Genomic DNA, 26,282 nt, shown 5'->3' on the forward strand with positions numbered 1-26,282 from the left:
CTAACCTATGCACAAAATTTATTTCTTGGTTGTACCTTTAGTTAAAGACAGTAATATCAAAAGTTAAAAATTCCTATCATACACACACCTACCTTGAATAACTGCGACTATAAACAAGAAAAAACATAAAAATATCAGAATGTATCAGAGAAAGCTAATTCTCCATGCAGGGCATAAATCAGTCTTCATATATTTGTTTTTGTTTTAGCCAAGGATTCTGGGAATCGAAAACTCGAAGATCAGTTTCCATTTTTATTCCTGAAGGTGGGATCTCTGTGTGCAGGTAAGGTTTTCTGAATCAGGTCACCTCAGGACTGACCACCTGCCTGAGCTCGGGGAAGTGGGAGGGGCTCACGGCTGTGTGGGAATTCTGGCTCTTTCTAGAGAACTGCTGTTCTGACTATCAGTGCAATAAAGTTTTGTAAAATACATTTTTCTTTATCTTTAATTATTATTACAGTGATTCTTGAGAATAGGGACAAAACAGGTCCTATGGATAAAGCATGAAATTTGAATAAAATATACACAAAATATATTTTTTTCAAATATCTAACTAAACTAACCTGGGTCATGTGAGCACAACAATGTATATTTTTCTTTTTTTTGCTGAATATTTTTTTAATTTAAACATTGTAGTCGGTGGATGATGCCTGTAAAAGCCCTTGTCCAGGAGCAGAACTCAACACATTCTTATAGTTTAAAACAATTAAAGAAATACTAAAATTATATATTATGACAATTAAGTATAAGTAGTCATATAAATAATTATAAAAGTATCGATAAATTGAATTAAAAATAATTTTTAGATATTTTCCAACTCCGTTGAAATTTGTCCTTAGTTTTTGTCAACACCGTCAGAAATGAAAAGAATGTAAAAAAATCAGGCATTATTGGGGGGCACCAGAACTTCTGAGGACCCCATGACGTTGTCTTTTCTCTTCCTTAGCTAGGGGGGCTAGTTAGCTCCGGTTAGCTTAAGTTATTCTTTAGTTTTTTCTTCTGTTTTATTCCTAAATTGTTTGTCACAACCATGATGTGTCAACTCCATAACTGACAATTTACAAAACTTTGATGAAATTTTGCGAAATAAAAGCTTAATTTTGGTAAACTGTAAAGATTTCATGGACCTGACGAGCTACAATATAGCCTCATTCAGAATAGCATCATATAAATTGAGGTAGTTTGGCATTTCGTCAACTCCGTCAGATGTCAACTCCGTCAGTTTTTCTGACTCTTTCAGTGAAATTGTTGTCAAATCTCACTTAATTGTGCAACTAATTCATTTTAATGTATTTTACATGAATTGCATTACTTCACATGTACCAAGTTTTTCATTTTACTCACTAGTTTGTCACCACCTTCAGTTCTGTGTCAACTTTGTCATTCACTGTCAACTCCATCAGATGGACTTTTTCTTGTTTTTTGTTTTAAATAATATTTATATTATTTCTTGAGAAGCATTTGTCTGTAAATTGAGTAAAAATATCACTAATGGGGTATTTTAAAAATCATTTTAGATTTATTTTTGTCAGATGGTGATGACAAAGTTCTGGGTCAGGTCGATTAAAAATGTAATTTTTTTTAAAAAATTCGCAACTGGGAGCCTGTACCTTAACATCTTCATATTTTCTAAACATTATTTGTCATATTTGCATACATAAGGTTGAGAAATAATAAAAAAAAAATATGGGAAAATTAAAACCCATTTTGTCCCTATTCTCAAGAATCACTGATTATTATTATTATTTTTTGCAAATATAAGTCAAAAGATCTTAATTAAATGTTCAGCTTGGATTTAACTTACATGTAAATCATGAACTTCTTGTCGTTTTGATGTTTCTGAACTAAATAAACTTTATTTACTGGTCAGAATCCAGAGCTGTTCAGATCATTACCAACTTCAGCTGTGATCTCTACAGAAACAGAGACGCTCGGCCTTCAGCGTAACCGCCAGATCAGATCCACTCTTCTGTCGAAAAATAGTTTTATTTTTAGAAAAATAGTACCAAAAGTACTATTATCTGGTTTAATGACCATGGCATCAAGGTACTCGATTGGCTAACAAATTCATCTGATTGGAATCCCACTGATAACATTGCCATGATCACAAAATTTATTATTATTCTGTTAATTCACTTCTTCAAGTAAATTTAATAAAAAATAACTCAAGATTTCAAATTTTGTAATATTTCACATTGTGATACATGTCAGTGCCTGTGATTTAACTCAAGCATTACAAATGTTAATGTTTTTGTGCATTTTCTCTGTCTTAAAATGTAACAGGGTCTTTAGTTGTTGTAATGACATGTATTACCCAGCAGGTGGCAGTATTGCTCAACCAGCGTCAAACTTTTGCAACTCGTGGACAGAAACAAGTTATTTGTTGCAGCAGAGTTTATCAGTTAAAAATAAAATAAAACATTTTTTTTCATTATCACAAAAAAAACTTTATTTGACCTCTGAAGTCAACAGTCAGGCCTCAAAGTTCATTTGCAACGCTCAAGTGTTAAATATCAGGTTCTCACTGAGAAGGATAAATGGGGCTCAGCCGCAGAGCAGTTCTTACATTTCTGTGCTTGAAAACAGAGATAAGAACAAAATGAAAATGGCAACAGACACAATAGTTACACTTTACAGTAAACTCGGTGAACAGTCCTTACAAACACATTTACCACATGATTCACACAGTTTTAACGTTTATGTTCCAACAGTGAGCCGTCATTCCAAGTGTTTCACACTTTAACAAGATCAACACATTTTTTTATTATTTTTTTTGTAAAGAAACACAAAGCGGGACGTAACTGACTTCCATTGTGTTGCTGTGGACTTTTGGATGAACCGGAAAAGTGCCCGTAAGTGCAACACCGCACTCTAAAAATCCCATGATTAAGTCTGTAAATGGACAGGGAGAAACAGCAAAGCAATACAAAAATCACAACTCGTAAAAGAACAAAAGAGTGGGGGCGGGGGGGAAACAGCAACAAAGGAACAGTAAAACATGTTGTTTGACTTAGAGTGTGGAACTTGGAGAGCTGACAGCGCTGAGGTCATCTGGCTTGGCTCTCAGGATGGAGGGCAAAGTGAGCGTGAACGTTAAATGTACAAACACCGGCGTTAATACTGATGAACTGGTTGCTGGAGGAATTCGCTGGAGTGCAATCGGTCTGTGGAATCTGTCAGCACTCGGTTTCTGACGTCTCGTCTGAATCGGTAGAACATGTTGAGCATCCAACACTTGTCAGAGCCAATGAAAGGGAATTTAGGTGCCTTGACGTGAGCCAAATCAGAATCATTTTCCATCTTGGAAATCATATTTTCTAGTCAGTAATTGCTTATATTTTAAAGTTTTCCAAGCACAATGGCAAATAGAATACAGAGGAAGTGTTTTGATATCGAAAAGCCTGCGAACAGAATAACTAAATAAATAACGCTGTTAAACTGACTTGTGCCCCGTTTCCCTTCGTCTTTATTCAAGTTCGACTTTGTCTACAGTTCTATCGCTCAATCAATTGCTAAAAAAAAAAGACTCTTCAATTTAAGCACATATTTAAAAAAAAAAAAAAGTACAAATAATGTAAAACAATTAAAAATGACTTGATTTCTCCTTTTGTTCAAATCATCCTTGTGGAAAATTCTTCTTCATTTGCACACAGGCTTATAATGTCAGAGTTAAATAGTTAAATAGATAAATAGTTCATCGGTACCTGAGAGAGGACAGCACCTTCTAGAGGCGTAGCACCAAGGTGTGACGGTCATCCTAGTTTCTCCCCAGAAACTTTGCAACTCTTCCTGTGGTCCAATGTGTCCAACAGAGTCTCGTCTCAAAGATTAGTGCAAAGCAAGAAAGTCTTTGTAGTTTCTTCCGTTTCTTTTTTGTGAGATTTTCTCTTTTGACTCATCTGCAAAGTCGACTGCTCAGCAGTCCTGATTCTTTGGTGGTCTGTAGGGCAATGCTGGCACAGGTCTGAAACACAAATAACGGTCAACGGGTTTAATAAAGCAGAACTAGGTCAACGTGATTGTGTTTTATTGTCCTTTTCTGCGATCGATCAACACAAAGCGTCACATAACTAATAAAATGTCTACACATTTTCTTTAATTTTTCACATTTGGTGGTTTATCAGAAGATACACCACCACTCACCCATTAACTCTCCAAATATGCGCAGGAGTAAAACGGCCAAAATGTGAAATGGACACTTGAGATTACACCGACAGACAGGCTCTATTTTGTTTTGAACAGACCTGTTTGGTAAAGGGATGCTGGGCGGCGGTCCAGGAACCTTGGGGATAGGTACCGGGATCGCTCCGGTCCCTGGGATGTGGAGCCCCGACGGTGTGATGCTGTACCCAAGCCGAGAGCTCCGCCCCAACGGATCAGCAGGCAGAGGTTTCTGTGGTGGACTGGGCTTCTCAAAATCCTGAGAAGAAAAATGAAGATGGATCTACGTACTTGATGCTGAAACATTTGCTCGGTGTTATTCATACAAACAGAACAAAATGGGACCCAGACCATACAGGATTTTCTTTTTTTCTTTTAAAGGATTTGATGCTCTAATAATGTTTCACTAGAGGGCAGTGTGTTCTCAGCATCTTCTCTGAACAGACACAGCAGACATATGATAACCCCACCTCCACATTCTTTTCTCCGTCACCTCCAAGGCAGCGCTGTGTGACGGTGGAAGGTTATCTGGATGAGGTGCCACCGTGTGTTACTAATCTAAGCGAGGAGGCGAGAAAGCGATAAACTTCAGCTCGAGCTGTCCAGCCGCTGTCACGCGCACGAGGCTCAGGCTCAAAAATATCAAAATAAATCCCCACATGTACCCAAGACAAAGAGTTTGACAAGCCTAAAGTGATCTGCACTCACTCAGAGAGCAACGAAAAATAAAGCTCAACCAAAACAGGGCGATTCTGTCAGCTTGAAAACTTGTTTAGGACCCGGAGGACTCCCAGCACTGCCATGTTTCTGCCAGTAAAACTTTGCCAAGTGATATGCGTCTGGGGGGATTACTGTGCTTTCCAGATTTCGCGATACACCCATATTCTACTTATAACAGTAGATCCAACTTTGCGGCTGCAGTAAACAAGAAGCCTTTCAGGATTCAGATCGTCCCACTTCATGAAGTCTCTGTTTGCAGAGTTTAGCGTGAGGGAACCTTGCTGGCCAACACGGGGCATGACCTTAACCTCACTGAGCCGCTTGGCGATAGAAACGGCAACTGTGAGTCAGACGTTATTGGTGGGTGCTTGTGACTGATTCATCGAAGTTCCCTGGAGGCAAAAGACTTTTACTCCTCTTCAGGTTGTTCACCGAAACGGAATAATCTTGCTGTTGTAGGTTTAAGCAAAAACAGGAATGCAGCGGATCAATTTTTTTTTTATTCCTCTATCTGATTCTCTTGATTAGACATGCGTTCAGAGTCCCCTTTTTAACATTTTTTTTGTCACATTTTTTTCTTATTACAGGTAAAAAAATCCCCCAAATTAAAACTATTAAACTGTAAGTTGCTCATTAACAATGAGAAGTTTCCCATATTCAAGTACACAGATGCCTAAAAAAAAACAAACAAAAAAAAAAAAAAGTAATGTTTCAGTCAGAGTGAGCTCCATTATCATCTCAGCAGGTTTGTTTATATTTTTTTTCCCTCTAAGTCTACATCACAGCAAGTGCGCAAGTGGGGAGATGAAAGGTAAACAGTGGGGGTATTCCAGTAATCCAATTATAGAAATCTGTGGAAATATTAACTCGACCAAACAGCAGACAGTATCCCCGGCCCCTGAGTAGGTGATGTAGCTGAACAGATACATCTATCTGAGCGCATTAATTCAGGACCTGAGCTCATGGCAGCATTGTTTGCTTGAAGCCTCATATGCTGAGAGAAATCTTGGTAATGTTTCTGCATATGTAAATTCAAAATCAAATATTGCATTGTCATCTGAGTAGCTGTGCTTCAATATAGAGAAGATGCAGCTATTTGGTTTGAGATTTTGTTCAACATTTTTCTTTTTCTCCTCAGCAAAAATACAGCTTATTTTAATTTATATTTCCAACATCTGATAAAAAAGAAAAGAAAAAAAGAAGCATGATAGAAAAAACATGTCTTTTGGATTCTCTCCCAAGCAGTTTTCTTTAAACTTTAAGAGAGATTTTATTTTTCTTTTCCCTTTTCCCAGTAAATGCCTTGATATCAGTGGGGCGCAGTCAGTTCGAAGACATTCAGGCAGAACCAGCGGGGGAGCTTGTAATACGCTCTTAAAAATTGATGTTCTGTTTGTCGTTGTTAGCCTGCTGTTAAATACCAGCAGAATCCCTCATGTGCCTGTGACCTACATATGCCGTCTCTTCCCTCTCAATCTGATTAATCGCTACAAAAAAATGGCTTCAAGATATTAGCAGGTAACGGGGTTTTATTGTTTTGGCAGCTGGGGAGCCGTCAATGCTGACGGCGCACAGTCACCCCACAAATTTCATACGGAGACGTCGTTATGGGCACCTAGTGGCAATTATTGAGATTGGTCAATGTGGCTCACTGCCCAGGGCAGCATCCTGTCAGGGGGCAGCAGAGAGGATCCCTGCCCCCAAACAAAACCTGTCAGTTGAGTCCAAAATAAGTAATTTATTATCATGCTCATTCATTTGAGGCTGCTTTTCTAGAAATCTGGGCCGCATTTTATCATCTACTGAATGTAATATTATAACATTCTTTGTGGTGAAAACTATATTTGTATAAACAAATAAAAAAAGATTCATTTTTTTATTAAAAAGTTTGAAATCTTGGCTCATCTCCAAGATCCATGAATTTAAAACCTGTTTTAATTGTGCTTTAACATAATCAGCTTATTATGTTAAAGCACACAACATAACATTGTGTCAAAACATAATAACTTCAGGGAGTGTTTTATTAATAATTCAAGGCGCTTTGGCATTAAAATAGAAAGGAAATGTAATTTAAGAGACTAAATTTGGCAGAGTTATTTAGTTATTTCAGAATCTGTTGATTTACTGAAATCCTGGACAAAAATGTCTTATGTAGAGGTCAGAATGGTTCAACAGGATATGGAAACTACTTTTTTTTTTTTGACAGTTTAAGCTGTCTGACATGTGCTGATTTAATAATAATCATAAAGCTGCGCACAGCTGGGCTTAGCCAGAAAATAGTCACGAATGGGAGCTTCGTGGCAACAGTTCGGAAATGCATAACACCTGCGTGCGCTCACATTCGGCTGCGGCCGCCAGCATTTTCTGCTGTATTTCACCTGATTCATGGTGAGTGATGGAGAGAGATACAGCGCTGCGTGTGAACAACAGGGAAAGCTGATTCAGACTTGGAATCGTTTTCTTTTCCTCCCCGTTGCCGTCTGACTGCACTGATCATGTTGTGATTAAGAGGCTTTTATTTTCTAATGAGTCTGTGGAAGCCTGGGTGGGCTAAACTGAACCAACCTGGAGAAGATCAATTATTTAACTTTTTTTTTATTTGGGTTTGCTAGTTAAAAAATGTAATAAGTTTTTTTTATTCTCAAATATTTCATAATTTGTGAGACTGCTGAGAGATTTTTTAAATTTTTTTAGTCTTAACAGTATTCAGATCTTTGATGCATTTTTCTCTAAACTGCACTAAAGCTATTACATACATTGGCTGGCTGGTTTAATTAGGGTACATATAAAATAAAAAGGTTTAATATTGAACTACCAGCTCTATTTCACTCTGCAAAGTTAAGGTGACCCCATGTGAGCAGTTGTGGGGTCACAATATAAAACTAATTAGAGTTTAGAGTCTAATTTAAAGTCTAATTTCCTTTTAGTGGACTGAAATAAAGCCAACTGAGATATCTACAGGAAAAGTCGATGTTGCGAAGGCGCTAACAGAGAAATCAAAAATGGAAAGTGGACCCAAATTCCTCGTTTTATATCCATTAGGGACACTCTGTTGATATTTTGCAATATCAACCTTTGTTAGAAAATAAAATGCTAAGCTCATGTCATTTTTGGAAAGAGTATCCTGTTAAATGACCATCTCCCTGTGGAAAGATCTCTTCGGATCTCTACTGGAGAAGTTTGGTGTATGGCAGAATTGAAGTTGTTATAATTGACTTGTAAAGAACAACCGGTGCTGTCCTCGGACGCTTACGGTGTTTAAAAGAAAAAACGGACGCAACGCAATTACGATAACTTTTCCTCTAGTCCCACAATTTTTGAAACATGTAGCATCACAGTTAAACAAGTAAACATTTTAATCCACAATTTAATCTTTTTCTACTCCTTTTAATTTAGCCTTGGCATCACACTTAAATTATACAAACACCCTCCTCCGGATGTTATGCTTCATAATGGAAATTATTTGCAAGTAGAGTTATACGATATTTATGTGAGGCAAGGATAATGAGTTAACGCCGGTCATGTGAACGGTTGAAGGCAAACATAAACGTAAACAGCATTGATGCAGCTCTGAATCTCATTCGCTGGCCTTACAGCTGCAGCGCTGCTCGGTTCCTTCGCCAAAAGTGAATTAGTTTTCTATCTTCTTTCCTTCCTTTGTTCCCCCCCCCTCCCTTTCCTGGCATCCAAAGTGTCTCTTTTTGCAGTGTTGGTTCAGGAATGCCTGGTCAAGATTTTTGGATCCGCCACCTGAGCAGACAGATGGATTTATTATCTCCTCTGTCTCCAACACAACCCGACTCAACAGAAAGCAGAGCTTCACTCAGTACATGGGGCACAAAGAGGGAGACAGATTGAATTTTTATTTTTTTTTTGCTGTCGATATGCAGGCGGGCACAAACCAACCGCAGCGAGCTTTGCTGCAGCCTTTTAGAAATGGACACACACAGGTGGCAAGTTTTAGGTCATTAAGTACAATCTGCATATATTTTACATTACATGAATATTTTAAAGAGCAGCAGCTTCTTAGATTAATTAATACTTTCCAACTTACCGGTACTTGTTACATTTTAGGACATGAAAAGCTGAAGTCTGATGAAATGTCGAGCTTCTACTGGCCTTAGATGATGGTAATATTAAGTTTTAGTGTTATATAATTAAGCTGTATGTTTTAAAAAACTTTGTGTACAAGGGGAAAAAACCCCACATTATTGCTTGAAAAGATTGTTGATTTTTTTAAAATCTGATGTTAATTGTGCTGTGATCTTTAGCCACTAACTATTTTAGGAAATACTCAATTTGAAGATTTCATGGTATAAAGGCTAGGGAAGATGTTCATGTAGCTGCTGAATAAAATCTGAGATGTACATTAACACTAAATGTCTACTAAAAAAATCGAATCTAAACAGGAAAATTAACAATGTTGACATTTATTCTGGCCTATTTTAAGACTTAAACATTATGGTGGATGGATGGATGTAGTATCTGGACAACAGAACGGAACGGTTTCCCTTTCACGGACCTGCAAAAGGTTACATTTCAGAGGATGCTTAGAAACCCAAAGAGATGATCCGATTAATTCACATCGCTGATGCTACTCAAACATACCTGATCCACTCTGTACAAAGACTGCTTGCGCGGCAGGCTGAGGAACGGCGGCACTGGAGCCGGTGAGACCGACGAGTGGGTGGGCAGGACTCGGTGCTCGTGGGTCGGCAGAGGAGGCAGGGCGGGATGGCCCACGCTCAGAGACACGGGCATGGGCTGGCTGATGTGCAGCGGCTGGTAGAGGGGCAGCCTGCGCAGGCTGTGGGAGTGGAAGTTGTGAGGAGGGAGGAGAGGCTCTGCGCTCAGGAAAGACGGCTAAAAGGAGAAACGAGAAGTAGCGGCATTAAGTAAAAAAAAAGCAAAATGTTTGACAGAGTGCCAGCATAAGCACAGATAGTAAGACTAAGCTAAAACACACACGAGATTAGACGTCTCACCAACTACCTGATATGACTTTGAACCTTCATGAGGACACCGATGTCCTGGTGGACTCAATGATTAACGTGGAAGGGAGTTTTCGGGGTGATACTTAAGGGTTGAACGCATTAAGCATTCCTGGCTTAATGCGTCGACATTTGGCCATGTTTATTTCCTGGACAAAGTCATTAACAGAGTTACTGCTGTCATTAACTCTGTATTCTTTGTGTTTTTAGCTCGCTGCTTCTGTGCTTAGCACTGTTTTACTACTGCGGGAAGCCACTGACAAGCTGTTGCTCATAGCAACTGTGTATTCTTTGTTTTACGTCATCTAGAAATTACTTTTGACTTTTGCATTTGGCAGTGTTTCTTTCCTGAAAAAAACGCCTCAGACAGAGCCTTTTGCTGCCATTAACTGCATACTTTATTTTTCCTTTCCATAGAAATTGATCCCAGCTCAGCGTTTTTATGTTTACTATGTTTTTTTGTTTTTTTTTCCAAGAGGATACTCCTGAAGGAGCTATTTCTGCCATTAGCTCGGTGTGTAATGCTGATCTCATAAAGCCTGAATATTACTTTCTGGACTTGTAAAAGCCAGAGTCTGGCCAAATGTCCTGACCAGCTGTCATTTCTTCAGTCCAGAGCTTACCAATAAGCATGTTAAATGGCCAGAAAGGATTTGGCTGCCGGACAAATACGCACAAACACACATTGCAGCAGTGGAGATGCAGTCAAAGAGCGCTGCTGTGATGCAGGCTGACATGTGCGACTGGCTGCAAATGTCACAATAATAAGAACGGACAGGCTGTTTCAGAGATTCACTCTGCTGAGCTATAAAAAAAGATCAACTGGATGAACTTCTACACTTGATTATGACGTTGGATAGAAGTTTCATTCTCGGCGGTCGCCAACGGAGGCGAGCACAAACCCATATCAGATCAACGCACACTCATGCATATAAATGTCCACTCCTTTATTTTTGAGGCACAAACACAACAATAGGTAATCTCCCTCTGCGCTTATCATTTTCAGCAAACAAATCAAACCCTATTTTCCTCCACTGCCTGAATCAATCAGCTGCGCTCCCCTCGCAGGAAAAAAAGAAATCACAAACATTAAAGGGGTTCGAGTTTCGACATCCTACATCCCATTTCTGTGACGCCATCTCTCAATTACAGTTTGGCCATGTCCTGTCAACAACAGCACTGTAATTAATATCTCCACCTTCCCGAGATATGGTGAGGCTGAATCAATTTCGCAGCTCGCCGTGATCTTATTTGATCAACAAGCCCCGATGCAATAAGACTCAGAAATTAGTTTTGGCTGCGAGTTACCGGAGAGCTCCGACGAAAAGTGATCGAAAAGTTTAAAATATCCTCAGCCACACGGTTGTGTGCAGTAATTAGGCGAATAAACAGAGTAAGTGACTCACCTTATAAATATTGGCTGTGGAAGGTTTGGGTGGAGGCTTGCGCTGTGGTGTGGGTCTGTATCTGGACTCGGTCCTGATGGGGCTGGTTGGTCTGGTTGCCTCCACAGATCTTGGAGGAGATAAGAAATTGACTTAACTTTCGTTTTACGTTCGATGTGTGTTTGGATGAAATTTCTTTTTTCTTTTAAAATATTTGCAAATTGCACATGTTTGCACTATCTTTTAATTATTTGGACAGACTCTTAGGAGATGGAAAAAAAATCAGATTTTTTTTTTTTAAACTTATTTTGTAAATGCATCAATGAACAGCAGTTTCAATAGTGCTGTTCTTGGTAAAAACGTCCGTCGTGTGAAGTAATCACTTTTCTTGTTTGGTATTTTTAGTTCCTTTCTACTAAAAGGGGGAACAATCCTAATCTTATAGAGTCAAACTGCAGCCTTGTGAACGTTGGGTGTCTTTGCAGCTGCGGTGGGTGGTACCGTGAGCCTGTGCTATTTATATTCTGGCCCATATGGATTTAAGTATGGCACATATGCTGAACTTTCTGCTTATTGGTAAGAGAAACTAATAAAAAAATACATATATGTATGACAAACAGAACAGGATTACTTTCGTGTCAAAATGCATTCTTGAAGGAATGGAATCTGTAACTGGATTTAAGTGTGATGAATTCCCTGCCAACGTTGTAGCCAGATCATGATAAATGTTGATTGCTCTGGTCTCCCTTTTTCTTTGTACGATAACATCTTTTCTCATCACCCATCCTTTTACATCAGGCTGTGCACTGGCCATGAAAAAGGCAGTGGACCTATTGAAACGATCAGCCTGCTCCACCTTAAGATCTAAACGCTGCTGTTTGTATACAATGACAAAAGAGCATAATATTTTTTTTGAGAACTTCAAAATCTTTTTGCAGCTACTGTTACATCACATTGCATAAAGTCTGATGGTAGTTTTGTTTTAAGCTGCATTTCGAGAATAAGCAAATGATATAATAACCAAAAACACCCCAAGCTTCTCATCAGGAAATGTATTAAAACAATAAAAAAAGATCCACATTTGCAAGTTATAAATGCATAAATGTTTATGTGAAAGAAACATGTGGCACAACAGAAAACTTAAGAAGCTGACTGTCTTTTATCTGCTTTGTTTTGAAGACGATCCCCTGTTTATTTGCAGAAAAATATTCCAAACAACTATTTCATTTAGTGATATTCAATGCTTCTCTGTTTAGACAGGGAACAATTGTATTTTAAGTAAGCAATGCAAATTAAGTTAAAGGCTTATGAAAAGAGACCAACTGCAACATGAAAAAATATATAAAAATCAAAATAATCCATTTGATATTATCGCCTTCTTTACTTTTACTTGTTCTTCGCTCGTCCAGAAGTTTAATACGTTGCAAAGAGAAGAAAACAGAAATGATAGCGTCCCCCTGCGAGTCAACCACTGTCAATTTGCTACGTCTGACAGCTTAAGACCAACTGTTACCAATTTGGGCCTCAAGTTAGACAGTCGTTTTAAATTGGACAATTGGAGCACTTGAAAAGTCCTGCTTTTATCTCTTGAGGCGGATGGAAGAAGTGGATGATTCTTCTGTCCAGGCAGCTCTTTGAAACACTGATCCAATCTTCCTTTTTTATTTCATACTGCTTAGATTACAGTAATGGACCTAATGTTGGCGTGAGTCACTCTTTTTCGCTCGCCTGTCTTAAGTTGGTTTAAAGCGCTGCTGCACATCTTTTAGCTCAAGCAGCTGAAACCACATATTTACATACACTGAATAAAAAGACACATGCGTATTTTTTCCCCCTCACACTGTCTGAAGTTAAATCAAAACAAACTTTTCTTGTTTTACTTTACCAAAATTATTTCTATTTGCAAAATGGCCAGAAAACTTGGCAAGGACATTTTCTTAGAAATGATTTTGTAACTTTCCTCGAATTCAAAAGTTTACACACATACAGTCAGTGTCGGGGATAACTGTCTTTTAAAATGCATGACTTGGACCGAACTTTACCATTCATTTAATTTCCTTCTGGGATCAATTAAGCATTTTCTGGATGTAAATTTGAATTCAGGTTTCAAATTTACATTCAAAATTACAGCTGTATTTTTATATATATATATATATATATATATATATATATATATATATATATTTTTTTTTTTTTCTTCTTTTTTTAAAATTTATTTATTTATTTATTTTTTTGTCTGAAAGGTGTTACCTGAGTTTTTCCAGAGTGGTCTTTTTGTGGCTGAAGAAGAGACGCAGCAGAGTTTTCCTCTTCAGAAAGACGATGACTGTGGCCACCAGCAGACTAACCAGAGTGACCAGCACCACCACGGTAATGAGCACACTGTCGGCTGATGCCACATACGACAACACGCACATTAATACACACACACGCACATCTACAGCACAGAACAGTGACAGGAAATACAGCTGTTACAGCTGGATAATGAGCACAAGAACTACAACACACTTTTTGTACATCTCTCTGTCTGTCTCTCTGTCTGTCTGTCATATTTTGTTGAAAATGTTCTTGTGATCATGCATACACGAGCAGAGGCAGAGATTAAATTGCCCACTCTACCTGCCAGTCTCATTGGCCCGCTGTCAATGCTCCCGCCGAAGCCAGGTTCCTCGCACAACGGAGGAGCCCACTGCGCTTCACAGTGGCAGTTCTTCTTGTTGTTGCACACCTGCAAGAGTGATGGATGGTTATTACACTATGCATTACACTTAGCTCATTTTGCTTGCCTACAGAGATGAGCAGAAAATCAACACATCTCGTAATCGTTGCAACCCCAAAAGTTCTAATTCCTGCTGAACGTCTTTGTATTTCATCATATTAAGGTCTGAAACTTGAGTGTGTTTTATTGATACTTTATGTGACAGATCAAAACAAAGAATGTAAATGGAAGGAGATTATTAGGGGACTCTATATCAAGCAAGAAATCCAATTAGCTCAATAGGACGACATCATCATGTGGGGTTTCTCCCGTTGTTTAAAGAGACAGTAATTAGTCTGTATGAAAGCTTCTTAATTTAAAAAAAACTCTCTGGCATTTAGCAAGTAGTAATAATTTTGGTGATTTTAACTTAACATTCTGAATACGTTTGGCTTGATTTAACTTTAGATAATGAGAAAACACGTGCTTGTTTTTAGTCACTGTATTTAAATGTATTTGGTTTCAACAGTAGAGGGAAATCCTGGGAGAAAATCTGTTAAACGCGAAAAAAAAAAAAAGATAATAAAAAATAAAATGTCGGAGCGGAAAGCAGCAACTGTAAAACTACAGAACCACAACAGAACGGTTTCCATCTGAGGTCCTAAACTCAAAGTCCTTGAAGAGTTGGTGGGTCTGCTTCAACACACCTCAAGTGAATAATTAACAGGACTTAGCAGCACTTGACTGCACACTGAGGAGGGACTTCAGCCATTTGGGGTGTGTTGAAGCAGAAACAAATGTAAATGAGGTGGCATACACTTTTTATCTGCAAAAAATAAATGAAAATAAAAATAAATAAATAAAACATCAAAACCAGGTATTTTTCTTGAACATCATGTATGACCTACTTTTTTGTTGTTCTATCTCAAAATCCAATTATTGAAAGCTGTTTGGTTGTAGGGTAACAAAATGTGAAAACATTCCAGGAATACAAATCGAGTACTTTTTTTTTTTTTTTTTGCAAGACTCTGTTAAAAGTATGTAAGAGCCCATCCAGCTCTTGCCTCGGGTTTCTGGTCAAAGTATTTTATCCAAGTGGGTTCTCCAGAGAGGCATTAAAATGAGGCTGTCAGTACGAGGGAGAACAGAGGAGACGGCAGCAAAGCAGATGTGGAGAGGAGTATTTACATTTAGCACAGATGCACAGCCTGAGTGTCTCCCTTGCCTCCGGCATATAGCACCATATCCACTAGGTGATGGGGTTAAGAGGCACTTGGAGGAGATTTCATTGTACGTTTGCTAGAAGAGAAATGCAGCTGACATGAACGAGCACCGAATCAAATTTAGTATGTCGGAGAGAAATCGTTTTGCTAAAAACAGCCACGTATTCCGAAGACACTTAACGTAATTTAGTCTTTATGTAAATAAAGTGATTTTTAGTATCTAAAGTACTTTACGTACAAAAAAAAAAAAAAAAAAATTGAAGATGAGGCTCACTCAGAAGCACAGCATTTAAGCACATAATGAGCAGGCTACATATGTCAGATCTTGTAATACAAATGAAATAACATCTGCTTTAGATTTAAACTGCGTTTAAATCCACTTTAATGAAATCAAATTGGTTTCATTAAAGTTTATCAAATCTCTTCCAAGAAAAGGAAAGTAATCTTCAAAAAAAAAAAAAAAAAAAAACGCAGTTAATCCCGCCTTTCCCATCATACGCCCCACCACATTGTCAATTTATTTCTTTTTTTTTTGCATGTATTCCCGCCAGAGGAAAGATACATGAGACCACTTTATTGCTCTAAATATTCTTGCACAGTTAATTCTATTTATCTTTTTGCGGAGAATAAGAGTTTCTTATTGATTGGCTTTTACGTTGCAGAAAGGTTTAATAAACGACACAAGGGGATGAGCGAGACAAAAGTTTTTGATTTCTCACTGGCCCCCTCGACTTAGTGGACGGTAAAGACGAGTGATAAGAACAGCCTGTGGCGAATGCTGCAATTACAGCGCTAAACAACAGAGTACATAAAACATGAAAGCGTCCTTTGTTGAATTATTGAGAAGAGACGCCATGAGGAATAAAGGTGATCGTTTCGGAGGAGGGAGAGATATAGTGCGGCTGATTTACCGTTCCCGTTTCCTTTCTTGGGCAGTTAGAAAAGAAAAAAAAAAAGGCGGAAAACACTTGAAGTTAACATTAAAGTATTGCGGTGGAACAATGAAGACTGATTGAGCAGGCTGCATTGCAAATGCACAGCTACTCTTTTATTTTTTACAATTACAACGTAGAGAGGGAGCTCACCTGATTGTGCGGCTCTTTAGTAAATGTGAATGAGCAGATAAATACACAGCCCCCCCCTTCACTCTCCCTCGGGCTTTGCTATATTTCATAATTTAACACTAAGCGCTGCGCTAAAAGGTACTTTGCACTCACCCCTCGTCCGCTGCATTTCCCGGAGCACTCGAGCACGCCAAAGACGCTGACATTCTGACACTGCCGGTTCAAGCACACCTATGAAGAGAAAAGCATCGTTAGGCGTCTGCAGGGGGGCTAGACTGCACACCTCAGTGAAGGAGAAATGCATGCATGTTCTGGGTGAGGACAGCTGTGCTATAAAGTAGCAAAACATGGTTATTTATTTTTGCAGCGATAGCACAAACATGTTCCTGCTGATTTGTATTTGCTTAACTATGAATGAATTCATCAAAACGTGTGTTCATGTTTTGACACACTGAAGCAATTAACCTCAATGGAATCAGGGAACACACGGAAATCTTTAAATGAAAATAAAGTGAGCATTTGTATTCAGAACTCCTTACTCTGATACCCCAAAATAAAAAAAAAATATAAAAAAAAAGTCAAAACACAACCAACTACCCTTAAATCACATAATTTATAAATCGTGTCCACCCGGGTGTAATTTAATCCTAGCTAAACGACTTTAACTAAACATGCATAAAGTCGTGGAGAAATTTAAATCAGACTCAGATTAGAGAACTATTTCCTAAGGTTTGAAGATCAAATGGGTCATTGCTTAATTGAAAAAGATGAAAACCTACAGCAACATCCACTAAACTGACAAGCCAGGCGCTGTTTTGTCTGTAATCCTGAGCTCTGTGAAAGAGAATAAAGGTTTTTTTTTTTTTTATAAAGAAAGCCAAGGAGGTCCTTTGTGGACTTTCCCACATGCCGCGTGGGAGACCGAACAAACTAAGGTTGTTCTGCTCGGACGAGACCAAACTGTAACTTTCTGATTTGCACAGAAAAGAGCAAAAGCATGTGGCGGGAAATGAACACAAGGTGAAGCATGTTACAGCGCTGCTTCTCTTCAGCGGCTACGGGAAAGCTGGTCAGCGAAGGCACAGCAGAAGATGAAAGGAGCGAAATATCAGATATTCCTTGAAGAAAACTTGTTAGATGCTGCAATTTGTCTTTTGACCGCGAGCGGAGGTTCACTTTACAGCAGGACAGTAATCGTGAAGATAAAGGCTGAGCTACAACGGGGTGTTTTAGATCAAAGCTTATTCATGTGTCAGAATGGCTCAGTCAAGGTCTTAACCTAAAGGCAATTCAGAATCTACGGCAATGGTAAACTAATGTGCACTGATGTCCTCCGTCCGACTTAATAGATGATGAGGAATTTTGTAGTGAAAAAAAAAAAAGAAATAAAAAAAACAGTCTCTAGACTGCAACTCTGACAGAACATCAAGTCTCAAAGGACTAAGATATATGTACAATATATGATAATATATCATACAATGTGATCCCTTTACTTTCTCATCATTGTGATCTAGTACTTTGTCTGGTAAAATTCCAATAAAATACATTTAAATTAATATCTGTAATGTTGTAAATAATGTCTAAGGGGTACAAGAAGCTTTCCGTTGATTATATAAAAAAGGAATTTCAATTAATGTTACAATTTTATAGACTGACAAAAACAGTCGGTCCATAAAATAATTTTCACCAAAGGTTATATCAGAGGTAACCCGAGGTGACTGAACTGTAGTAGCAAGCCACAAACGAAACAAAAGCGCTGCAAAATGTTGCAAATTTTTAAGAACAAAGAAACATCCCAGTGAATAATGACTGCATTAAGCAGTGAGCAGTGTTCAGCTCCTATTTTCCCCAAATTACCACAGAACAGCAGGATGTGTACTGTCAGCCTAATGCTCTGATTGATTTTGAAAAAAAAAAAAAGCACAAAAACCTTTCTGAGAGAACAAGGACGTCAAACACACACCTCCAGACCATTAAAATTTCTAGATAATGGGGTCGTGCAAATTCATGACTTGGGAGTCAGTAACCAGGAGACGAGCCGGTCCGCTTGACGGCCATTTCCTGCATGAAGAGGACAAAAGCAGCTAAACACCGACGACGAGAGCGCTGGTTTGAATGAAACTGACCATGAAGCTCTTGTCACTCGGTTCTTCAATGATTATAATTACACTTTTAAAATCACTAAAGAATTTTAGGATTACTGTTCAGTCTCCTCCGACACTTTAGCGCCTGAACGTGACAGCTTGTGGAATATCACTGCATCAACTCGACATTTGAGAAACCCTTTCTTATACAAACTAATCATTTTCATACTCCGGCTCTTAAATGTTCATTCAAGATTACAAAATCTTTTTTTTTTTTTTTTTTACAAGCTAGACTCCAAGCTGTGGTGGGGAAGAAGTGTGTGGGGGGGTTGATCTGCATCTCATTTGCACTCTAAGGGAGAGAACAAGTAAGTTCTTTTGTAGAGCTAATTAAGAGGTAAATAGTTTCGTTCCAGGGCCCTTGGCTCTGGAGAAGAGGTTGGGAGGCACAGCTAATAAAATAACTGATCCCACTGTAGAGCTGGCTCAGGCAGAAGCACAAAGTGTACAAATAAATCACCGAATCCACTCAGGAGTTAACTTTATTAGATGCTCTTCTCTGTTCTCGAACCTCCTCAGTGCCTGAATTGATACTAGGGAAGTACACGTATTCCTCTTTTATGACAGCGATTCAGCGCTACAAACACTCCACTGTAGATAATGGGAGTTCAGAGAACCAAATAAGAGATCCACCCATCGGACTTTTCCTCGTCTATGCAGAAATAAAACACTTTGCGGCAATTGATAAGGCGTCTCGTTTGAATAAACGAGACAGAAGTCAAAAGGCACAAAACGATCACAAGTTAATTAATTGAGATTTTACTCTAATCACTAAAAAGGCTGTTTATTCATTCAAGATTGTTTGCTAAAAATTGAAGGCCATGCTTAAAAAGGTTTACTGTTTGATATGGAGTCACGACAACGACAACACATCAAACAATATAATCAGGAAAATGTAACTTTTTTTCTTCGCCACCAAAGCAAACGGCAGAAACACAGGACTGTGACAGAGGTGCACAAATCTAAACTTTATTATTATTTTTTTTTTTCATATATGTGTCGCTCACCATGCTGTCTCCACACTTTGTCCCGGCTAGAACGAGCCCGGGGTCTGGCATGTCATCCCCCAGGTACACGTGTGTGCCCCGACACAGAATGCGTCCTCCTTCCTGTAGCGGGATATTGGTTTCTATGGAGACAGCGTTTGTGCCGATCACTGGCCGGTTTGCTCCGCCTTGGCACTGAATTTTACCACACTTTGCATCCCTGCAGGAATCCACAGAAATATGCGGTAAGGAACTGTTTGCCAGTCAAGTCACAGACAAACCGAAGGAACTGCGAGGACGGATGAAAGCGCGCCGCGGAAGGACGACTGAGCGTCGTTAACGCAATTACATTAATTAACAAGGTTTGATTACAGAATTCCCCCGAAGGGAGAATAGTCTTATAACAATTAGATGACAATCCAGCATTACATTATTCACAAATAACTTCTTAAAGAGTCATTTAGTGCCGTCTTTCACAAATTGCAATTTTCCACCATGTTTGAACGCCACACGTCCTTCGCAGCAAATGGATAATGGCAAATGATGCAACTTAAAGCGGGTTTCGTTGTGCTTCGCATAGCAATTCCTCTCTACCTTCGCTTCTTCGGCGCGGCAATAGAATCCTTACCTTGCGTCACATTTGGCGAAGGAGCCTCTGGAGTCCTTCCCGCAGTTCCCGTAAGGATCCCCGGCAGAGTTGACTCTCTCGAAGCAAATCCCGGGAGCAGGTTTAGCTCCTGCAAAACAAAAACAAAAACAGCCGCCATGTTTTGATGAGGAATTACTCGGTTCGGACACAGGCGCGCTTCTTTTAGCGGCGTTTGCTCCACCTGCTCCCCACAGCGTGATACACTGCTGCTCGTGAGTCTGGCAGATGCCGTTGTAGCAGTAGCCGTCCACGTTGTGGCAAGCGTGTCCGTCGTGCAGGTAGACGTTGGCCGGGCAGTGCGGACTGGATCCGGTGCAGAACTCGGGCAGGTCGCACGAGTTGCTGGACTCGCGGCACATGGTGCCGGCCAGTTTGAGCTGCAGACATGCACAGTCCAGTAAACCACTCCGCGTACCCAAACCCTGCTGACCCTGAGCTGTCTCTTCACTGCTTGGATGTTATTTGGTACGAGTGAAAGCATCTCAGTGAGTGTTTAAGTGTTTATTATCTTGAGACGTCAGATAGCTGTTTCACGTTGGGCTGAAATGTTACAAAGGAAGAGTTTGCAGTTTGTTGAAAAGCTAATTTGGCAGAGCCTTTACTATCTTTTATTTGTAAATGATTAAAATGAGTATTGGTATGAAAAAGGCCTAAATAGAACTGAATACTCAATGAGGCGTCATATTTTATATGCAGTATGTGAATGTGTGTATAGCATGACTGAATCTATTTATAGTACTATGAGTGTGTGAAAACATTTTCGAGAAGATGAAGTCAATTACAGAGTTCTTCAAAATGCATCTTTTCAGAATTTCCTTCCATTCAAAGGATTTTTTAAAATTTTTTAGTCGAAATAAAAGTTAAACAAGGTCCAACATGGAGGGAGACCTAAAACGCGTTACCTTGCAGTCTTCACAGCATTGCCCGTGGGCGCACACAGCATCTCCTTTGAGGGTGCATGTGGTGGCATTGCAGCAGGGGTTCATGCATTCCTGGAGTGCAGAGAGAGAGAAAAAAATAAATAAATAAATAAAAAAAAACAGCTGACAGCATGTGGTCCTGATCACAGGTCTGAGGTTAGCCAGTCCCTGTCAGATGGAGCGCTCCGGGTCATCGGAAAGCACTTCCTGTCCACAGATTCCCACCCTGACCTTCAGATCTTAGAGCTGGAGCTCATGTGTTTTAGATTTGGCAGTTCTCAAAGACTTTCAGCTTATCTAGTGATGAAAAAGAAGGCTTAGAGATTTTTTTTTTTGTGTTAATTACGACCTCTGTGAAGAGTTTGTAGAGATAACAGGAAAAAAAAAAGGGGGTGAGGAGTTCATCCGCTAGTCTTACTGAGGTTCTCTGCAACCTCCGTATGGAGGCATATGAATTGTTGACTCTCTAATTTGTCAATGCCGTTTAATGAGTCTGACTGTTTACTCTTTGTCTCCCTTTTTCAATTTCTTGTTTATCTCCAGGTCTCCGTGGGTTGCCAGATCAAACAAGCCACGTGGGGACACTGGGGAGGTCATTTTGAGGTATGGTCGGAAAGTCTAAGCTGCATGCTGGTTTGCTGGTGGTCAAACAGAACGACTCCAGCAAAATACCACCTACTGATTTCCAAACAATGGAGTTTCCTTGCTCTGCACACATAAACAATCATGGATCCTGCTCAGTTTAGCCAAATTGCAAAATCTAATTTCATTTGAGAGGAAATAAACAAACAGCCCTCGACTCCAGCGAAAAGACCGCGCACCTTTGTAGTTTTAAAAGAATCAACAGAGTGACACGTCTCTCCAGAGGAACCGATCGCATCTTGTTAACGTCAGGAAATCTACATGTTGGCTTTCAAGTTTTATATTTCAGCTCCGTGCTCTTTCAGCATGACAGACCGATGCTGGTCTCTCAAGAGTTCGCGATGCGGGGAAGATAAGTATTAAAATTCATTAGCTTCTAACTGCTATTTAAATCTATCAGATTCATATTTAATCAACTCTTTATATTTTCTGAAAGGCTGAAGCTACAACTGCTAAATGTTAATTAGTACCAGATCTGCAGCACGCAAAGAGCAAACTCGTCTCCGAGTCTGTTCATCCACTCATTCTAATTTATATGTAAACGAATACAAATTAAATATAAAATACAAAGATTATTTTCAGAATAACAGAATAATTAGTAACAAATAAGAGTATTTCCACTATTTAGGGTATATATGATAAATCCTACTCTAGTGGCTGAACAGGAGTAATTTTGATTCCAAGTGATTCTCCGGTCACATTCCAAGGTGTCCCGCGTTGTGCACAAGTGGGAAGACGGCGGGCATGGATGTGTGCTGCAGAGTTTGGAAGGCAAAGCCAAAGAAAGCTGGTTTAAGCTACGACTGCATTCCACTTGTTTGCGTGCTTTGTCACCCAGTTGGGCAGCAGTTTGATTAATGAGCCTCCAAACATATGAATTCACCATGGCACCTGGTCAAAGAAAAACAAGATGTAAACAAAATAAAACACTACCTCAGTGGGGTTTTCCCTTTTTTTTTTCTGGTAGAATATTCTTGGCTTCATTATGATTTAGTGCTTTAAAATGACAAAAGCACTGTCCACAGACGGTGGGAGTTTTGAGTTCGAGGCTGTTACGTTTTTAAGGGTTTTTTAGTGCTTCAAGTTGATTCCTTGCAGAACCAGAACCAGTTTTTTTAATATTTTTTTCCAGATTAAAGTTTAGGCAAAGCTATGTTTTTTTAAGGAAGAACAACAATAATAATTGCATCGTGCTAAGGGACAGAAGGAAAGCTTTTCTTCAGCCGGGACAGAGAAGCTGGTCAGAGATAATAGGAAGACTGATGAACCTTAAAACAGGACAATCCTAGAAGAAAACCTGTAATAGGCTGAAAAAAAGGCTTGAGATCAGAGCAGAAATCTTCTTCCCAGCAGGACAATAACCCTAGAAATAGCGCCAGAGCTCCAATGGGATGGTTCAGATCTAAACATATTCACGTGTCAGAATGCCTCGGTCAAAGTGCAGACCAAAATCCAAATGCAAATTTGTGGCAAGACTTCAAAATGTCGTTCACAGACACTCTCCAACCAAATCCGACTTAAGCTTAAGCTGGTTTGCAGAAAAAATATTGTAGTAATATTGGTCTCTGGAAAGGTTGCAGGAACATACCCCAAATGACTTGTAGCTGAATATCCACAAATACTGAGTGAGGAGGTACAAATAACAAATGCATCATTTGCACGCAATGAAAATTTTATCTGCATTTTGAAAACCTGGGTTATTTTTCTTTCCTTCCTTTTCACAATCCACTACTCTAAGATTAGGTTACCACACAAAATCAGAACAGAATACTTCAAATTCAAATTCATTTCTTTCTCGGCCACAGAACATGCTTTTGTTGTCAGACTGAGTTGCACATAGAGCTTCTCTGCATGGCTTAAGATGAAGCCTTTTGCTGTCAACTTTACCTCAGGCTCCCCGCAGTCGCACTCCTCTCCCTCCTCCACGTAGCCATTGCCGCACTTCTGTCCGCCGTAAAGCACCTTGACCTCTGGCATGTTGTACAAACACATCCCCACACCTTTCTCCAGACTGGCTGCAAGGTCCTTCTTGCTGCAGGTGCTGAACACCGTCGGGAACGGATACCTTCAAGATAGAAGGAGGAAAAGAGTGAGACAACTAAAGAGATGTGGTCTTAATAAAGCTAATCTTGCGTGATTGTTAGATTTGACAGTGGACAGTAGAAAAATGATCCAAAAAGGTGAACAGATAAAGAATAGAGATAACTTTTACAACAACGACAGACAGATTCGCTCATTCAAGAGGCGCTTTTCGCACAAGTTTAATGTTCTAATGGCATTGCACGAGGCGCGCTTCAATGGATTTTCTGTCCTACGCAAAACACAAATGGCTCATTTTCGCCAGCGGCTGCATTTACAAGAGTCGTAATCTGGCTGGACAAGAACAATTTAAGCAGCTCTCTGAACAGGGTCATTGTGGATGAAGGTGATTTCTGAGTGAGTCCATGTATATGTGAATACTTTAGAAAATTGCAACCATGAAAGTAAAGGAATTTCCAATTTAAGTCTTTCCCATATCGCTTTTCTGCAAGGCTGACTCATCCTATGTTTAAAGTGGGAATAAAAATAAAGTCTACACTTATAGAAAAAAGGCATTATGAGTAATGGGTGGAACCTTTTGAAATGGTAATGAAAACCAAAAATGGTAAAAACTATTTTATTTCTTGGGGGGGAACAAATTAAAGAAAAAAAGTGATGCAATTGTGATATTCTTCTCGACTCCACTCTTTCATTCGAATCACACATCGCTCAAATAATGAAGGTCAGAGAGGAGTTGCCTAGAAACAATTCAAGAAGCGAGGAAAAACGGTCGCCTCCAGTCAGTCAGACCCCAGAGGAGTGCGAGGATAGCAACAGGTATTCGAGGTCCTGACCTGGACTTTTCACACTCAGACCAACTGCAAAGAGACGGATAAAGACAGCTTTTCCACTTGAGGCCACTGAGACAGTTCAAGGTCTCTGATGATGGTGAAACATATTAATGCAGGGGACCACAGAAAGCTCAAAGTTTCTCTTGAAACGTGTGTGAATGGGTGAATGCCCGAAAGACTGAATGTAGTGTGGATCATTCTGGGATCCTATGGGCTTGATGGAGTGTAAGCTATTTACCGTTTCGCCGTTAAAGAGTGACTGCGGTGCCTTTATGCCCGGCTGCACCAGAGTCATCAAGGTCAGTTTTCTTCTGTATAGATCCTGGCAGCTTACGTCATTGAATCACTTCGTTTTCAACTGTGACCAGTTTCAGTCCATAAAAGATAGATTATCTTCTTTTTCTCACTGACATTACATCAGACTGGATGTTTTCATTGCTTTCTGTTTTGGTTATCCTCACAGAGACGTTCGCAATAATTTGCTGGAACTTACAAACAGAGCCGGTGTAAATTTAGTGAAGAACGTCAGCCTCCTTTGGTTGGACGAACCGTTTCAGCATCATCTTTCTATGGGTGTAATTTTGACAATCACTCCAAAATATGGCCTTTTTTTGTCCTTATGTCACTTTGTAGCAAACTTGAGAGTATGTTTTGGGGTCTTGCCTTGTAAATCTTTGGTTGTCAACACCTTATCAACACCTTAGCTGCAGAGAGTTGGGCAGATTTCAACACAGACAGCCAGAGAACAATTGACTGTTAACAGAGGAAGTAAGCCAGATGGAGACAAAGGCTTGGAAGATGCAAGCCTTTGTCATAAAAACAATTTTCTCTAAACAAAGAAGCATTAAGGAGGAAAAAAAAACGACCTTTAAAGACTCAAATTATTACTAGCAACTTAATTATCCCAAGAGCCACACCTACCAACAGGTGACTGATCAGTAATCCTGAACCTTTTGAAACTGTTTCTTCCTTTTTATGTAGTTGGACTAATTGGCCTTTAACTTAGAATTTATAAAACATATATAGCTTTTATGAATAATTTAGTTTTAGACAGTAAAAACCAACTGCTGTTCTGTCAAATTGTTTAACTCGGACAGGTTGATCTGATGCTTCTCAGGTCAGATACAGGCTGATGGGGGTCACTGTAGCACTATTTTTTTGAGGTTTTTAAATTATCTAGATCATTGGGTGAAAGAGTCTTCAGGTTATGTCATAGGCTTTAATCACCTTGAATTTCAATTAGACCAAACAGAGGTCTCATCCTAAAAAATAATTTGCATATTAATGAGTTGATACTTAATTCCCTCATAATGAATCGTTTTGCTAATAATTCCCACAGCTTCTTGTTGTACTTGGATAATAAGGCAATAGGTGGTCAATTATAATTCTATCTTGGCAACACACTGGCTGTCAAGGCAGATAAAAACTAAAGAGATGAGTGATAACGCCGTGTTCACTTTGGATAACGCAATAATGTAAATATAGCGTTTCTAACCTCGTTATCTCTGAGTTGGAGCAGCATGTTAAAACTGTGCTGGCTGGGAAAATATGTACGTATATAAATTGTATAAATTTCATTAGCGTTAAGGTGGTAGCAGACTGGGAGTCTATACTGTAATCTTAAAATAACTAAGATTGCTATCAGGGAGGAAAAATCTTAATTGGGACTCCCCTATTTTCATTCAACATGCGCATAATGTAGAGAATGTGAGGTGGCAGAGAAAGACGGCGAGCAGAGGGGACTGGCAGGAAGGAGATGTGACATTCAGATGCTTGGAAAGTTCAAGTTCAGACAGAAAAATGTCACACACATACTTATGAGGTGACGC

The 26,282-nt window shown here is 39.3% G+C and overlaps 1 protein-coding gene across 2 annotated transcripts in view; it reads right to left on the reverse strand.

Annotated features, from left to right (window-relative positions):
- Positions 1–2,421: 2,421 nt before the first annotated feature.
- Positions 2,422–26,282, reverse strand: part of adam12b (ADAM metallopeptidase domain 12b) — an 84,715-nt gene continuing 60,854 nt past the window's right edge. Inside the window, exons 12-23 of one of the 2 annotated variants that reach the window (XM_088012818.1) lie at positions 23,471–23,648; positions 20,924–21,013; positions 20,203–20,398; positions 20,001–20,109; positions 19,394–19,592; positions 16,396–16,473; positions 13,877–13,985; positions 13,508–13,646; positions 11,279–11,387; positions 9,490–9,744; positions 4,245–4,420; positions 2,422–3,964 (exon numbers count right to left, since the gene is read on the reverse strand). In XM_088012818.1, the coding sequence (XP_087868944.1) occupies positions 3,916–3,964; positions 4,245–4,420; positions 9,490–9,744; positions 11,279–11,387; positions 13,508–13,646; positions 13,877–13,985; positions 16,396–16,473; positions 19,394–19,592; positions 20,001–20,109; positions 20,203–20,398; positions 20,924–21,013; positions 23,471–23,648 (1,687 nt within the window). In that variant the 3' untranslated portion in view covers positions 2,422–3,915. Of the gene's footprint in view, positions 3,965–4,244; positions 4,421–9,489; positions 9,745–11,278; positions 11,388–13,507; positions 13,695–13,876; positions 13,986–16,395; positions 16,474–19,393; positions 19,593–20,000; positions 20,110–20,202; positions 20,399–20,923; positions 21,014–23,470; positions 23,649–26,282 lie in introns of both variants that reach the window. The other variant, XM_088012819.1, reaches the window with a different exon arrangement.

This window comes from Poecilia mexicana, unplaced genomic scaffold (genome assembly GCF_051168715.1).
Source record: "Poecilia mexicana isolate PSO_F unplaced genomic scaffold, ASM5116871v1 scaffold_15, whole genome shotgun sequence".
NCBI classification, from domain to species: domain Eukaryota; kingdom Metazoa; phylum Chordata; class Actinopteri; order Cyprinodontiformes; family Poeciliidae; genus Poecilia; species Poecilia mexicana.